The 17609-nt window shown below is 41.1% G+C and overlaps 1 protein-coding gene across 4 annotated transcripts in view; it reads right to left on the reverse strand.

Moving 5' to 3' along the window:
- Positions 1–5362: 5362 nt before the first annotated feature.
- Positions 5363–17609, reverse strand: part of MYOCD (myocardin) — a 92124-nt gene continuing 79877 nt past the window's right edge. For all 4 annotated transcript variants that reach the window (XM_019755278.2, XM_019755277.2, XM_019755276.2 and 1 more), the window contains 4 exons: positions 16450–16593; positions 15281–15409; positions 13303–13360; positions 5363–11228 (listed from right to left, as the gene is read on the reverse strand). In XM_019755278.2, coding sequence (XP_019610837.2) covers positions 10657–11228; positions 13303–13360; positions 15281–15409; positions 16450–16593 — 903 coding nt within the window. In that variant the 3' untranslated portion in view covers positions 5363–10656. The remainder of the gene's footprint in view (positions 11229–13302; positions 13361–15280; positions 15410–16449; positions 16594–17609) is intronic.

Raw genomic sequence — 17609 nt, forward strand, 5'->3', positions numbered from 1 at the left:
ATTCCAGTCTTAGAGCTACGTAATCACATCTTCCTTCTACGCCAGGAGACCAAGGAACATCACCTGTGGCCGGCCTGGAGCATCTTACACAGCAATATCCCATTGGGATCAGTTGGCTCTTGGAAAAGGGATTGTAATTTTCTGCAGGCTCTGTCCTTAGGAAAAAACAGGTGACTGAAGTTATGTTTCATCGTTATCAAGTAAGAGTAGTATTGTTGGGTGGTAGGGGCTTTGGATCAAACAGATATGAGTTCATCTATTAGAATTCCAAATACCAATTCTATAATCTTAGGGGAAAAAGTGTATCCTCTCTGTGCCTCAGTTTCCTTATCTCTGACAGAGAAATGATACTGCCCAATAGATAGCAGATAGGTAACTATTTGTTAAATTGTCAATAATCAAGTAACAAATTTCTATGTAATTCATTTACTACAAATAAAATCATAGTTAGCATAATAGAGAAAATGCTTCTCCTACAACAGAATTACTAATCTAATAAACGAAAGAACGTTTTCGAAATGGGATATTTTGCATATGTTGGTTTTAGTTGCAAGATGTCCTAAATATGGTTGTAAGTATCCTGCTGGCCAGCTGAACAAAGATGGTTTGAGGCATGTCTTGGCTGAATGAACATGATATCTTTAATTAATTGTGGATTTAGCCTCTGCTTATTAGGTCAGGGAACTCTAGTAAATTAATAAGTGAAGGCATTATTTGTTTTCAACCGACTGTGCTATGTGTATAATGTCAATGTAATTTGTATACAAACTGAAATTGTTTCCATTTTGAGATATTTTTTAAAGAGCCAAGGCACAACATGATTTTATATGTATAAATAATAGTGAGACATTAAGGGCACTGTATGACTTTTAGCAATACTATTAGGTTGAGGCAAAAGTAATTGTGGTTTTTGCAATTATTTTTAACCTTTTAAACTGCAATTACTTTAAACTGCACCAACCTAATATCTCTGGTAAGGTAGAGAACTGAACTGTCCAATATAGTAGCCACCCATGACATGTGGCTATCGAAAATTAAATTCACTAAAGTTAAATAAAATTAAAAATTTAGTTCGTTAGTCACCTAGCCACATTTTAAATGCTTAATAGCCACATCTGGCTAGAGGCTGCTGTATTGGACAGTAGAGATATAGATTATACCTATCATCTCAGAAAGTTCTATTGGACAACACTAGTCCTAGAGGACTGTGGCAGACAACTCTATCCATCCTCTGTCTTCAATCCTAAGACATTTCAGTTCTAAAAGAAAAATCTCAGCTTCTCCACAAAAGACAGCCTACCCTGCTAGAGTGTGGTCCAATAATACTTTATTAACTAATGGCTTCTTCACATATCTCCTGAGCTTTTCCTCTATTCAGGAAGCAGCCAGAGTTTTCTCTGCTTTCTAACCCAGAGAAGAGATGACAGTGCAGAAAAAAGAAAAAGGAGTGTCAAGTCTTCTCTTTTGATCTTTCAAAGCAGGCTTCAGAAACACATGTGAGAGAAGAGAGTTTTTAAAGAAAAGGGCTTTGAGTTTCAAGAATATGGGCTTTGGAACTTTAATAATCTATGCCATAAATAGTAAGTTTGAAGAATATATTATCCTGCCTCTTCTAGATAAAGAACCCACAGGTTGTGGGAAGTTAAAGATGATGAGAGGGAAGTGGGACGGGAGAGAAGGAGAGGAAAAGTACACGATAAATGTGCAGATTTTTTTATTGTTCAAAAATTTTACTTTCTATCCCTTTGGAAAGAAATTATATTTCATCTTCCCATTGAGGGCAAGATCAACTGTGTGATTTTCTTTGGACATAAGAATATGCACACAAGCGCTTTATGTCAATTCCAAGCAGAAGTTTTAAGAGTCATTTTGTGATCCTATCCCTTTCTTCACTCTGTCATAATACCAGCAATGAGCCAGTTAGGGGCTGCTGTGGAGCAGAGTTATGGCTATTCATCCCACATGAAAAATATACCTTTGTTGTGGTAAGTCAGAGCTTTGGGGATTTTTTTGTTACTGCAGTGTAATTTAGTCTAAGCTACACTACAGTGGGTATCTCTAAGAAACTGGCTTGTGTCTTGCACCTTCCCATGGTCAAAACTTTGGTTGGAGGCAGGCAGGTTGGTATTAAGTATTGCTACCCAACTTTTTGTTTGTTTCTATATTCATGAAATATCTTTTTCTATCCCTTTACTTTCAGTCTGTGTGTGTCTTTCAATCTAAAGTGAGTCTCTTGTAGGCAGCATATGTAAGGGTCTTATTTTCTTGCCCAATCACCCACCCTATCATTTGATTGCAGCATTTCATTCATTTACATTGAAAGTAATTGTTGATTGATATGTAGTTATTGCCAATTTATTATTCACATTTTTTATCTTTTTTTTTTTCCATTTTAAAGAAGTTCCTCTAAGATTTCTTGTAATATTGGTTTGGTGGTGATGAACTCCTTTAGCTTTTTCTTGTCTGGGAAGCTCTTGATCTGTCCTTTGATTCTATATGATAGTTTTGCTGCATAGAGTAACTTTGGTTGAAGGTACTTGCTTTTCATCACTTTGAATATTTCATGCCAATCCCTCTGGTCTGCAAAGTTTCCGTTGAGAAATCAGCTGATGGTCTTATGGGAGCTTCCTTCCAGGTAACTAACTGCTTTTCTCTTGTTGATTTTAAGATTTTTTCTTCATCTTTACCTTTGGCATTTTAATTATGATGTATCTTTGTGTGGGCCTTTTTGGGTTGATCTTGTTTGGGACTCTGTGTTTTGTGGGCTTGTATGTCTATTTCCTTCGCCAGGTTAGGGAAGTTTTCTGTCATTGTTTCTTCAGAGAGGTTTTCAATTCCTTGCTCTCTCTCCTCTCCTTCTGGTACCCCTATGATGTGAATGTTGATATGCTTGATGTCCCAGCTGCCCCTTAAACTATCCTCATTTTTTTGGATTCTTTTTTCTTTTTGCTTTTTTGTTTGGGTGTTTTCTGCTACCCTAGCTTCTAAATGCTAATTTGATCCTCTGCTTCATCTAATCTACTGTTGATTCCAATGTATTTTTCATTTCAGTTATTGTATTTGTTATTTCAGACTGTTTTTTTTTATGGCTTCTATTTCCATTTTTATATTTCCTATCTCTTTGTTGAAGTTTTCCCTGAGATCATTTGGCATTCTTATAACCAGTGTTTCACTCCGCATCTCATAGATTGCTTGTATGCATTTGTTTAATTCTTTTTCTGAAGCATTGTTCTTTTATTTAGGACATGTTTCTTTGTCTCCCCATTTTGGCTGCCTCCCTGTTTGTTTTTATATATTAGGTAGGGCTGCTATGTCTCCTGTTCTTAGTAGAGTGGCCTTATGTAGTAGGCGTGCTGTGGGGCTCAGTGGTGCAGCCTCCCTCATCACCTGATGTGGGTGCTCCAGGTATGTCCCTTGTGTGGGTTGTGCATGCCCTCCTGTTATAGTTGAGCCTTGGTTGCTGTCAGTAGGAGGGGTTAACCCTCAGGCTGATTGGTTATGAGGACTGGTGATGAATGCAGTGGAACAGATGTTATGCTGGGGCTGACCCAACAGAGCAGGATTCACCTTAGCAGGGCTCTGGTGCCTGCCCAGTGTGCCCTTTGGGTGTGCTGTGCCCAGAGGCGGCTGGGTGTTGCTCTGGCTGGGTCCAAACCAGGCGTGCCAGTCCCTGGGCCTCCTGGGAGAGGACACACCACAGGCCAAGTTCAGCCAGAGTCTGTGCCCTGCCCCGGGCCACCTGGCATGAGGCACAAGGCAATCTGCAGATAGCCACCACCTACACTGAGCTTGGAGGTGCCTTGAGAGGCCAAGCGATGAACCAAGCCTGGCTGTTGCTAATGCCAGGTTTGGGGCTCCTCAGCCAGATGTGCGGGACAGACCAAAGCAAGATGGTGCTTGTTTGGGCTTTGTGAACCTTTGGGAGGTTTTAGGAAAGTCCATAGCTGAGTCAAGAAAAGCTGTTTATGCAGAAAAAATCACTGGAAGAAGCTTTGGTGTTTCCAGAAGTTGGGTGGGGTCTCAGGGAATCAAGGCTAATGAATGGTGTTAGCCAGGTTGATAGAGACTCAGATATGGTGGTCACCTGTGTTTACACACTGGGGTAGGAGGGGGAGAGCTTAACAAAGAAACAATGGCTTACCTGCAAGCATTTCCTTTCCTCTTAGTAACTCTTTGCTCACATGTCACTTTCTTGGTGTAACCTCTCTTGAACACCCTATTTAAAATCACAATCTCACTGCCTCAGCATTCATGATTCTCACCCCATATCCTGCTTTATTTTTCCTCCCATGGCACCTACCGTGTGTTTCCCCGAAAATAAGACCTAACCGGAAAATAAGCCCTAGCATGATTTTTCAGGGTAACATCCCCTGAACATAAGCACTAATGCATATTTTGGAGCAAAAATTAATATAAGACCCAGTCTTATTTTGGGGGAAACATGGTACATGGGGAGAGCTCATCAGAAAATAAGACCAAAGCAGAAAAGGCAGAGCCATAGCAGGGAACAAGACCAATTCTAGTCTAAACTAGGGCCTGAGACACCCATTTCAGGGCTCTTTTCACAATATCTCAGTTCTTTCATATGGTTTATATAATCATGAATGAGAAAATGACAGGAATATATCTAGGAGAGCAAAGTAGATAAAAACCGGGTCTTACTTTGGAAGCCTGTACATATCCTATAGGTCATTTTGAAGCCCAATTCTATATGATTCAGTTTGCTTAGTTGCTAAACTGATGAAAACATTGGGTTAACTAATTGTGTGTGTGCATGTATTTTAATAGGCAGATATGTAGCTTGAGAGTCTGTTTCCCGACCCCCCAAAAGGAACAGAATAATGTACTGTGTTTCACCGAAAATAAGACCTAGCCAGACCATCAGCTCTAATGCATCTTTTGGATCAAAAATTAATATAAGACTCAGTGTTATATTATATAAGACCGGTATGATATGATATATGATATGATATGATATATGATATATTAAAGAACTGGTCTTATATTAAAATAAGACCGGCTCTTAACATTAATTTTTGCTCCAAAAGACACCTTAGAGCTGATGGTCCGGCTAGGTCTTATTTTTGGGGAAACATGGTAGTAAGTACAGGCAAGAAGTACAGAGTGAAAGATCAGGGGCTGTGGAAATAAGCAAAGTTTGACTACAGGCCCTGCCATATTTTAGGTGTGTAATGTTAAGCAACTTACCCCGCTTCTCTGAACCTCAGTTTCTTCACATGTAAAATAGGGATATAATAGTACCACTTCATGGTGCCATTGTGAGGATAAAATGAAATAAAATACTTAACGGGCATAGCACAGTGCCTGGTACATCATATAATCAATGAAAAGTGCTTACATCTCTTTTTAAAATAAACGTTTTATTTAAAAATATATATATATTTTTAAAAAAGAACACATGCCAACTTTGGTATTTTAGCCATTGCTTCTTTTCTCTTCCTGGTAACCCACATTTCTTTCTGGTTATGTATAGTTGAGCAAAGGAGACCAACATGAAAACACCACCACACAGGGTCCCCAGAGAGAATGTATGCTTGGTCTTTTGATTTCTTTCCAAAGCACCTCCTTGTGTTCCAGCAAGAGAGGGTTCCAAGCACCCAGCAAGGCACTGCCCTCTTTTCTCACTGTAGGCACATTGGAGAGGAACTCTGGGGAACAGTGTGGGTTCCCTTCCTTTGGAAAACATTAGAATAGCACGCAGGGTCCACATTGTTTTACTCCCTTTTCCCATAAACACTCAGGAACTGTTAAACCATTTATAAGAAACTCATGTTACCAGCAGGTGGTTAAAATAAGCACAGGAGACATGCAGGAGTTTGTGTTAATCCTTAGAGGAAATGGCCAAATCCTAGAATCAGAAGGGAACTTACTCATATGCAATTGAACCCAATGAATCCTATTACAATTTCCCTGGCAGATGATAGCATAGTTCTTCCCAGATTGCTTCGAGTCTTAAAATAATCTTTTCATGCATAGTCTCTACCTGGCTGGGGTCCTCTGGAAATGTGGATTCTCAGAATCAAACCCAGCTCCTTAACACAACCCTAGCAACTCTCAGAACTATAGGACCATATTATTGCAGGACCTGGACTCTGTCTCTTAATATCATCCATTTAATAAAGCACTAGCAATTTCAACATTAGAACCATCCTGCTGGTTTATACTGGATTTATAAGAAAACAAACACCCCAGACTCTTTTCACTCCAAGTTCTCTCATATCTGACAGCAAATAGTGTGCCAACTTTTGTGGGCTTCCCACTGTGAGGAATGCTGCGAAAGCCCAAGGGGGAGGCTGAGCTGCCTTCATACTCTGCAGCTTTTCTGCTAAGGGATGGAGGCTCAACCTAGAAACAGCTCCCCTCCACTACGAGTTCTTTTTGTCTAGAGAACTTGTTATGAAGATTGAGGATATGGGATGAGGGGGGAAATGTTTCCTTCTGCCTTCCCTGATTTTCAAGGGGCTTCTGTATCTGGCAATGAAAACAAACCCTAAAACTCTCACAAATGCTTTCAGTGATGGAGATATTGAAAGATCTCCAAGTGCCATACTGCTGCTGTTTGACCATGGAGAAAGAAACAAGAAGGTTAGTGTGGGTCATAGCTTTTAACTAAAAAGGAGCTCTCTGCTCTCCCTTCTGGAAAAATGAAGACCCTTTTGAAATCACAGCTAAAGGGTCTCTGGCTTGAGGACTGGGAGATTCCCAATGTTCTTGCAACTGCAACTCCCTAGTCACTCAAAATCGGAACCACCCTTACTGAGTCAATTTGGTGTCGGATACATGAGGACTTGTGTGATTCACACAGGTTAGACATCAAGGAATTATCCATTGGATGAGTAAATTTGATGCAGGAGTTTTCAGTTAGACAAAAATCTGTTTATAGGAGAGCTGATAGAGTTTAAATAATTTTTGAAAGCACTGTCTCAAATGCTCGGGATAGGTTTTTATTGTTTCTTTTTTTCAGATTGGAAATAAATGTTTTGAATAGCAAAGGCCTCCAGTCCCCAGACCCTTTACTATTCAGGTGGAGACTCTTGGTTTCTTCATTTACTGGTGCAGTAATTGCATTGTTAAGCATGGCTTCTCATCTAAAAATTTGTGATTCACTTTCCATCATTCAATATCTTAGCTGAACTGAGAGGTTCATAGATCAGGAAATTGGGACCTATCTTCTTCCCTCCCTTCCTTCCTTTGTTCCTTCCTCCCTCCCTTCCCTCCCTTCCTTCCTTCCTTCCTTCCTTCCTTCCTTCCTTCCTTCCTTCCTTCCTTCCTTTTTTCTTTCTCCTCCCTCTCTCTCTCCCTTATAATAGAATGTGTGTCATATCAATAACATTGTTAGAAGCAGAACTACTACTAATGAGCACTGGCTTAATGAAAGCATTTGCACAAATGAATTTTCTGACTCAGTTGGGTAAGTAGGAACCTAGGGAACTGCAGCAGCAGGGACTGCAGTCAAAATGGCTGCAAATGGCTGCAGATCTGCTTTACCATGGGGGTTCCAGGAGCACTAAGTAAACCACATGTGGTTATTTTCAGGCTCTAAGAGCATTAAGAAACATGAATGCGGCCATCTTTATAAGTCTCTGTACATCTTTTAGGCCCAATTTGTTGCCAGAATAAAGGATATAACTAAGAGTTTAAAAGAAATTAAAATAAAAATCCCCAATAGGAGACAGATGAATTAACATGGATTATCTGATCCACGGAGAGAAGCCAGCTTCATCAGTTTTCTCCCAATCATCCCCAGTTTTATCCCACAAATCTCAGATCCGAGCCATGAAGAGACAGAATGAATATGCTATATGGAGACTGTGGGAGGAGGTTGAGACCGATCATCGAGGGGCCTGATCTGTGTTAAGCGTGTTGGTTTGCAGTCGTAAATGGGATCCATGTTTGGTCAACTGTGAAGCTTGTACATCAGTACCAGGTAATATTCTAAAAAGATCCCAGTAAAAATGCAGGAACTTACAAAGTACAGAGGCCTCCTAACCATGTCTAGTCCTTCCGATATTATCAAAATACCCAAAGGAAAAAATAATTAACACTCAGATCAGAGTCTCAGAGTAGGCACACTATGATTTTGTTTTCCAAAGGAAATAAGGTGTGTGCATGGGCCGGGATAACATACAAATCACACAACATGACACATAAAAAATGTACTGACCAGCAAGCTTTGTCAAGATCCAAATAGAACTTCAACATCTGAGGAATAAACAAATGTGAGGAATGTGTTAAAAGGGTTTCTTTCCAATAGCTTCATTTTCAAAGAAAAGTCTGGTAATTTTGCCTGTAGATTTTTGGTCTGATGACTGACATAAAAGCAAAATGAAAAATTTACCATGTGGATCTTTCAAAGCACAATGCAGATCAAGGAATGTTAAACGAGTTTTATGATCCTTTATGCTTTTCCATGAGAGACTGTATTACCATTTCCAGCTACTAATGGTGAAGCTGTTCTGTCTTTTCACATCCATATTCATTGTCAAGATGAGCTTGTTCATGGGAAGCAAGTGTCTGTGAGTCATCGGGCTGGGGCCATTAGTCATACACAGAGAGGCAATGTGTAGTCTGGTTGATTAATCAGAAACTCATAGTGAGAAAGGCCAAGTATCATTTCACAGCAGATTGAGGCTTAAAGGTTTTTGGTATAGAACTCTGTAACACTGCTTTTCAAGATACACACACGTGTATGTAAATATACTCATGCATGTGTATATGAGTATATATATATATATATATATACATATATATATACACGCATACATACACATGTGTATATATCTGTACACATATGCATAAATATATATATACCCCCATCCCCAATAAGATCTGGCAGCTTTCAGAGTAGCAGTCACCAAAAACAGTTCACACAAGTTTACAAGTTAACAATGGAATGACTTCTAAATCTTTGGTTTATCAAAAAGAGAACTTCTAAAATCACAACATTTTTGGTTATTTTCTCCATAAGTGCACAGTGAACAACATTTTTTACAAAAGAAGAAAACAGTGTCTTAGTGATTTAAATAAAAAACAAAAACAAAAAACCCCAGCAATAGCTACTTTCTACAGCATGCAACACTATAAAAACAGTGAGTTGGAGCCACAATGAGCCTTAGAGAGACTGTCCTGACATTTGTTTTTCAACTCTCAGTAAAAGCATTAGAGGTAATGAGGAATGCACATAAGACCACTGTCTTTTTTCCTTCCATCATTTTCAAAGTAATTGTATTTTTTTCAGAAACCCATAACTAAAATACTCTCTCCTTGTAAATATATTTCATATCTATCTTTACCATATGATGATTTCCAATTTCCCCAGACCAACTGAAATCAACGATTGCTGTAAATGAAAGAAGGATAAGAATGAGCTTTGGGACTGATGGGCCAAGTCACCAGTTTCTTCCTAAAGACATTCTTTCAACTTGTTTTGTAGCAAATTATGCATGTGAAGAATGAGTTCTTCAGGAGAACCCGGATTTTTAGTTTTTTAAAATATGGCTTTATTAGGAGTATGTCAGCTTGTTAGATCTGAGAAGTCTTCTCCCAACGTTAGGGCAGAAAAAGAAAGATCTTCAAAACAGGAGCAAGAAAGGCTTGGTATCTTGAAAGAAGAGTGGGAGAAAGATAAACTGGGGTGGACCCCCACAACACGTACCCTAAAGAAGTTGGATCTCCACAAATAGTTCTGTCACAGTAACCTATGGTATTTATCCCTATATGTGAAACATATAGTTCTGTCAGAATTATCCCTGATACAACTTCCCGAGGCTAGAGAGATCCTTCTGATCTACTTAGGTGGTCATCACTAGTCTTTGGAACTAAAGGGGATTGTGTTAGAGAGCCTTCCATGTCCGGAGGTTCTTCCCTGTTTCTCCATGCTTGTCACCACAGAGACAGAGGGAGTGATTTGACTAATGGCTGAGAAAGAGGGAAGTTCTGGGTGGGGTTCTCTGGACCAAATGCAGGTCAGTTTTTATCAGTGACCACAGAGTCATGGGTACAGGAGTAGAAACCACACCAATGGGGCATCTTTGTGGTCGAGGAACGCTGAGTTGATTTTGCTTCCCTGGGAATAGATTGTTACTGTCCCTCTATTCTATCTCAAGAACTCCCTAACTGAAACTGGGCCTGACTTGTATTTTGAAAGACAGGTAATGGAGAGATAAGAATTGCCTCTATCACAGGTATGCCTTCCATAACCTTTGATAGACTGGTTTCCCTGTACTCCCCAAAGAGTTTACATTTTCTTTCCACAGTACACCAAAAATTCATGAGAAAAGCTTACAGGTGAGACTATACCCCAACAATGCCTAAAAAAACATATGGGCTAGAAGAAAACACTGGTGTTTGAAAAGGCAGTGAAATAAATTTTGTTTGTTTGTTTTTGCATTCTTGCGCTGAGAAAGCACATTTTTAAATGCATTGCTGAAGTCAATAACAGTCATTGAATGTTGGTAAATATTACATTTTATACGTGTAAAAAAAGACTCCTATTTGTTCTTGATGATTGTCTCCATTGCTTCTTTTTAATCTCCTCCTCTTCCTCCTCCTCCTTCTTTTGGATAATATACGTATTTATGGTTGTGTCCGTTCCCCCATGGAACTCCTGTTGATCTTCCTTAGCATGTTTGCCTTCTACCACTGCTGTAAGTGAAGGTCCATGGGGGAATTCAAATTGAGATCCGTGACATCTAGGAAATCAATGTTGAAGATGCTGGGGCCACTGGTGGTAAGGGAGCTGAAGCTCGGTGTGGAACTTGGTGGAGTGAGGTCCAGCCACTCCATGGTTTCCCAGGGAGATTCAGTGAAGCTTAACTGAAGCCCATTGCTGTCCACAGAAGAAGGTGAAAACTGAGTATGCATCGGGGAGAGGGGACCTGGCAAGATCTCATGTGCATTGAAGAGGTCTTCTGCAGCCTTCCCGGAGAATCCATCCATTATCCCATCGAAAGAAGGCTCCTCATTCCCAATTTTTAGAAGGGCAACATCGCTCACCTTTCCCAAGGGGCTCTGGGAATTTAATAAGACTTCGAGGTGCTCATTGCTGTCTGTGCCATAGTGATTGAAGGAGAGCTGGCCTCCTGAAGATGCTTGTTCAAAGGAGGCTGAGGGCTTGGGGAGGGCAGCAGTAGGGCTTCGGGAAGACACAGGCATCTTTGGGACTTTTTGAAGACATGAATGATCCTCCCTGGCGTCAGCTGGCATTTCTGTTGGTAAAACACAATGGGAATTGTTACATCACTTCAAATAGAGCATGCCACACAAAATGAAACTTTGAAGTGAATGAGTCACACTGAAATAGAGGAGATGGCTATGCCTCTCTGGTCATTGCTGATCACCCTGTCTCATCCCTAGACTGCTCTATATATGTATCCCCAATTCTTCTTCCCTCTGGTCTCTTCCCAAATCCTTTCTTTCTGGAAGTTCCAGTGTGTGATTATCAAACTCTCAGAGCATGTTCCTTTACCTGCTCCTTCACTGACACCTGGCTGTCCCCTGAGGACACTGCATCCTCTGTTATACCCTCAGGGGGGACTCATTTATTTCAGAGCCAGAAGATGAGTCTTCCTGGGTGCCATCCTGCGCCTACTTTCTGATTATTACTCCCCCACCTTCTTATAACTCCTCAGTGTTCTTGAGGGTCATGCTGCTCTCCCCGCTACCCCCCACCAGCCTCCTGGTCACTCCTCCTCATCCATTGAAAACTCTTGCTCAGTTCATTGCCTTGTACCTATTTCAACTCTTGTCATTGTATGTGATTTCAGCATCCTCAGAAGTGACCGTCCAGCTGGCCTCTCAGTTCCTTGATACCCCCATCACCCTCAACTCCCGTGATTCCTCCATTCTCACTCTGTTGGACACACCCTGGACCTTGTCATCCCCAAATACTGCATCCCTCTGAAAGCTCAATTTCAACCAAAATCTCCCACCCTCAGTCCATCCCCTCCCATTCCTCCAGCTTTCCTGACGACAAAGATTGTTCAGGCACTTGGAGTCTAATCTACTGACTATGTTGTCACCATCCATCAGCCCCTTCTGGTTTTCATTTCTTTTCTTGTCCTGCCTATATTCTCTGGTCCACCACTATCATTACTCTCTTATCAATATCCTCTTTGTGTTTTTCTCCTTCCACCATTCTCCCTTGGCAAAATTCCACACTTGTCTGAATCTTACCATCTGTTTTCTCTGAACCTGGCCTGGATCAGCTGGATGTTGTAAGAGAAAAATTATACAATGAAGCTGACTGGTTTCACTTTAAATTCATGATGTTAGGCCTACATTTGGCACTAAATACTGCCTAGCAATCCCACCATGTTTCTCCAGAAAACTCATTTTATTCATGATTGATTCATAACTTCTCTTCTTCCCTCAAATCTCCCGTGGTCCTCTTCTGCACACTCGCTCTTTGCTGACCTGCCACATACTTTCTTAAAATTACAAGGTTGTCTGAGATGAACCTTCTCATCTTTCATCATAAAACTTATAAGATGTTCTCCCTGTTTTTTTCTTCTTTCCTCTTGTTACAATGGAGGAATTGCCTGTTCACTCATTTGTTGTCCATCTCCCTTACCAGACTGCAGACTCCACAAAGGTGGGGATTTGGTCCAGAGCAACATGGAGCTTACAGCCTGGACACCCCTTCTCTGAACCTTTAAATGTTATTTAAGGGCTCACACGTGAGGATCTTTTCCTATCTACATGTTCTCCTTATGTGATCTTATTCATTTGTGTAGTTTCAAATTCGAGGTAGATACTATGTCATTTTGAAAAATAAATAAATGAATGACTTAAAAGGAGGCAAAAAGAATACGCCGGCTTCATTTTTTCTTGCTAGCTTGAATGACATTTAAGCATGAATGGGCCATCCAGTGGGAGATTACTAATTGAATTTCATTTTGAATAGGTAGCACAAAACTTGCTTTATCTGCTTTCTTCTTCTTATAATTAAGAAGATAGGGACATTGGGATTAGAACATTACAGAGAAATAGCACGGCAAGAGAAAACGGTTAGGGAAACAGGACTGAGTTGAAACAGGAAAACTGTTAAAATGATTGGTGAAAATGTTCCCAGGACAAAGAGACAAAGACAGTGAGGAATCATCCATGAAAGCCTTCCTTTATCTGCTCCAAATGAGGACAGGAAGCTCAGATGAAGTGACCATTCTACCCACAGACTTTTGGGTCCAATTTACAGTGAGCATCTGACCTTAGTCCTAAGGGTGTACTCCCTTGAGGACAGGTGCAGAGTATCCCGATGGGCAAGACACAAGGCAGTCTTACCTCCACTTTCAATGAGGACATCCAGGAGTTCGTCCATCTGTTGACTCCGAGTCATTTGCTATTGCAAATTAACCAAAGGAGGACAGAGAAGTTAGAAGGTGGCTACCTCTGGGGTAGAAAATTATTAGAAGTAGCACCACGGAGTTTTGAATTAGGTTCGTTAGTTAATTTTTCAATTGTGGTAAAATATACACAACATAAAGTTTACCATCTATTTTAGTGGGTACAGTTCTGTGGCATTAAGTACATTCACATTGTTATGCAACCATCATCGCCATCCATCTCCAGAACTCTTTTCATCTTGCAAAAGTGAAACTCTCTACCCATTAAGCAACAACTCACCATACCTTTCTCCTCCCAGCTCCTGGCAGCCACCATTCTACTTTCTCTCCTTATGAATTTGACTACTCTAGAAACCTCATATAAGTGGATTCCTATAGTATCTTTCGTTTGGCGACTGGCTTATTTCACTTAGCATAATGTCTTCAAGGTCCGTCCATGTTGTAGCATGTGTCAGAATTTCCCTCCTCGTGAAGGCTAACTAATATTCCATTGTACGTATAGACCACATGTTGTTTACCCACTCATCTGCTCATGGACACTTGGGTTGCTTCCACCTTTTGGCTATTGTGCATAATACTGCCATGAAAACGGGTGTAACTGGCTAAAGATTTTTGGCCCTTTTTCTCATTTTGAAGTGACGTGGATCTGCCTCCTGATTGGGTGCTGTGGATGTGACCCATATTTCTCCAGTTCCTCATGGCCATAGTTTGTGGAAACTGTCCACACTTGTAGGGAAAACACCCCTCCCCTCTGGCTCATCTGAGTTAAATAGAGTCTTATTTATGGAAGCCCACTTTGGTTGGCCTTTTTCTTTTCTTTTGAAATCGTGAAAGATCAATTGCTGTTTACAGACACCACAGACAGGAAACGAGGAGAACTGGAACATAGCCATCTCACTCCTCTGAGAGCCCCGTCCCAATAAACACAGCATCAATAATCAATACGGATGGGAGCACTGCTCAGAGAACCAGTCACTTGCCAGTCCAGGAGGCATTAGATGCCTAGAGGGTCTAGTAGGTAACGGAAATGAGCCAAACACAGAACAAGAGGGTGGGGCAGAGTGTAGAACACATGCTGTGGTCCAAGGAGGCCGTGGCTATTTTGTTTCAGGCGGCTGGCAGAAATGTGGCTTCAGAGATGCCAGATCTCCTAATTTTTTCAGAAACAAGAGAGCCTACTTATTTGCATAAAATCTCCTAATATTTAAAATACTCTCTAAATCGAGCAAAACCTAACTGCATGCAGGCTGATTTGGCTCTGTGGGAAACCCGTATACAGTAACTGGTGTAGATCTTCTGTGCACGTATGAAGGACTAGCTGATACCTTACTCAAACTGAAGCCATTTGGTGTATAAGATCATTGATTGCTTTGCTTTTTTAACTCTGTATTTTTAAAATTTCCAAACCTAAACGAAAGTAGAGGATACAATGAACCTCCATTATTATTCAGCTCAACAGCCATCACTATTTTGCCAGGAACACTGAATTTTGAAGCTAGGAAGAACCTTAGAAAGTGTCACCCTGACAACTGCGTTCATATATTTGAGGACTTATCTTGTGCCTGGACAATATGGCAAGTGCTACATTATATAGAATCCTTACAAAGTAGATACCAGCCCTATTTCATATAAGAGAAGTTGAGCACTTGCCCAGCCTTAGTGGCAATGGCAACGGGCTGGTGGCCCAGCTGGCATTGAGTCCAGGTACTGGGTGCCCAGACCAAGCTCTTCTCTGTCTTGGCCTCACACGGCTTCTGTCTACAGGCGACACCTTTCTACAGTTAGCATCTGGACACACTGCCCACTCTGGTGGGGAGGCACCAGACGTATTCAGTACCAGAATCTACACACATGAAGTAAAACAAAGTCAATTTTAGCCAGCTTATTCTTCAATAAAGAACAAATTAGGCCATTACCTGCTTTACCGCATCTTCGTAGGATGGAGGCTGTGTTATCTCTGAAACTGCTGAAGTTGACTTAGAAAAAGTGGGGGATGGAATTGAAAACTTTGGCCCTGCTTTATCAGAAGAGTGTAAACCAACCATCTGTGTGAGTAAAATGCAAAAAAGACAATCAGTTCCTGGGTCAGAAATGGTACTGCTTCTGTTTTAGAAACCACAGGCTACATTTTGGAAAAATTGATTTGAGGGGAAAAAGAAAAGAGCTGGAGCTTAGAAAACAAATCCAATATATTAACAATAGTACATAACACTCCCCACTTATTGCTGGAGGCATCTTAGGATGGGAACCTCACAGATTCATTTCCCCTCTAAGGTGCATCCTCTTTTGTTAGAAGAAATCAAGATGATGAAAGGAAATCAAGTAAAAGAGTCCAGTCCAATACAAAGAAGTCCATCAATCCAGGAATTTCCAGAGTAATTTATTCCCCAGGCTGCTTCATTCCTAACTGGGTGTACTGAGGAGAACTGGAGGCACTGTTGGGGGATCACTTCAAGAACCAGCCTTGTGTAATGTGAGTGTGTTCTGTGGAGTGCCTGGGACATTTCAGGGTCTCTGTCCCCAAAGCATGCCCTGCCCTGACTTGTGGTATGTAGCACTTTTGTGTCATGGCCATCTTGGGGGTGCTCCTTCTTATTAGCTCTTCACTGCTGCTTGGAACTCCCCACACCCTGGGTCCTTCACATCCCCGATTCTTCTTCCTGCTGATATGTATCATCTCTTCCTTTTTCTGCAGAGATATTGCACTGTGACCCCAACTTTCTGGATCCCTCCCATCCTTTCCCCAGATCCATGTACCTCCGTCTTTCCCAGCACTGTGTTTCCATGCTTCGTTAGTCCAATCTTTAACTTCACTGAAACTGGTTTGTTTGCCATGTTGTTTCACAAACACAGCATGGAAATTCTAGTCATTGTGACTTCTGGGGTGACTCCAGGAAATGACTCCTTGGAGTAGTACCTCCTAACATACATCTGTACATCCATTTCAGGCCTTTTCAAGGGCATTTGTTTCTATCTAAAATGTCCTTTATTTCTGCCTTTGAACCTCATCATTTGGAGGACAGGGCCACAGAAGAAAGAAGAGGCAAAATCCATCCCAGGTTTAAGCCTATTTCCAGGTGCCTACCTTTTGCTGTACACCTGGGCTTTTGGGACAAGAGTTGCCCCCAGCACCATGACTGCTGTCTCCCTGGGCTCCGGAGAAAGAGGGGTGGAGGCTGGAAGTCTGGGGAGAGAAGCTTGGAGGATGGCCATCGTGAGCCCCTGAGTTCTAAAGAAAGAAGCAACAAATTAAATGATCACCAGTGGCATACTTGAAAGCAGCCTTTGCTGAGACTACTGGTCCTGGTATCTTATCTTTTCACACCTCCCTAAATTTCATCGCCAAAGTCTCAAATCTGGCTTTGTATGTGTCACCTACTGTCCCAAACCTTTCAGTGGCTCTCAAATATCCATAGCATAGGGTCTCTGCTTTTCCCCAGGATAAGTGTTCAAGACTCCACAGTCAAGTACTATTTCCTTCTGCAAGCTTAAGTTCTACTAACCTCTCTATGACCTTCTCTCTGTATGCCCTGTACATTCTACCTCCCTATCTTTTTTCACACGAATGCCCTTTTCCTGACTCTCCTTTTTTAACTCTGCACTTCTTCTGAAGTCCAACTCCTTCCCCAAATCTTCCCAGACTTTTCTAGCCCTTTGTGATCAATCTGTCTCCCCCGCCCCCATTACAATGCTTTGTGCAACGTTTAATGTCATAAGCACAGATCAGTACTCTTATCCTATATTGCTCTTTATCTTTTTATCGTGTAATCATTTATATCTTCAAAGAGTGCTCTGTAAACCTTAGATCACTGTACAAACATTAGTTCTTCTTGAGAGTATTGGTATCATTAGAATTGAAGGTCTTATGGTCCAGAGCTATATTTCAAGAGTTGCTTTTATTACCTTTGTTGCCTAGGACACTTATGCACATTTATACATTCAATAAATGTTGTCAATGATGATGATAATGCATTTAAGCCCCAACTCCTCTCAAAGTGCCCACTCAGGGGTGAGCATCATTCATTTGCATGTGTTGTTTGGGTAGGTTTGTGAAAAGTATTCTCGTTATCTACTGCCACACCTCATACTCCCAGGACAGAGAACATTCAGTATGAAAAAGACATGTATTTTAGAATCACATAATCAGGGGTTCGTGTGACCCTGGGCAACTGGCTTAGCCTCCATGAGCCTCGTTTTCCTCAGTGGCAAATAAAGAGTATTGAATTGGAGCTCAAAAGGTGTTGC

This window comes from Rhinolophus sinicus, linkage group LG15 (genome assembly GCF_036562045.2).
Source record: "Rhinolophus sinicus isolate RSC01 linkage group LG15, ASM3656204v1, whole genome shotgun sequence".
In the NCBI taxonomy this organism is placed as follows: Eukaryota; Metazoa; Chordata; class Mammalia; order Chiroptera; family Rhinolophidae; genus Rhinolophus; species Rhinolophus sinicus.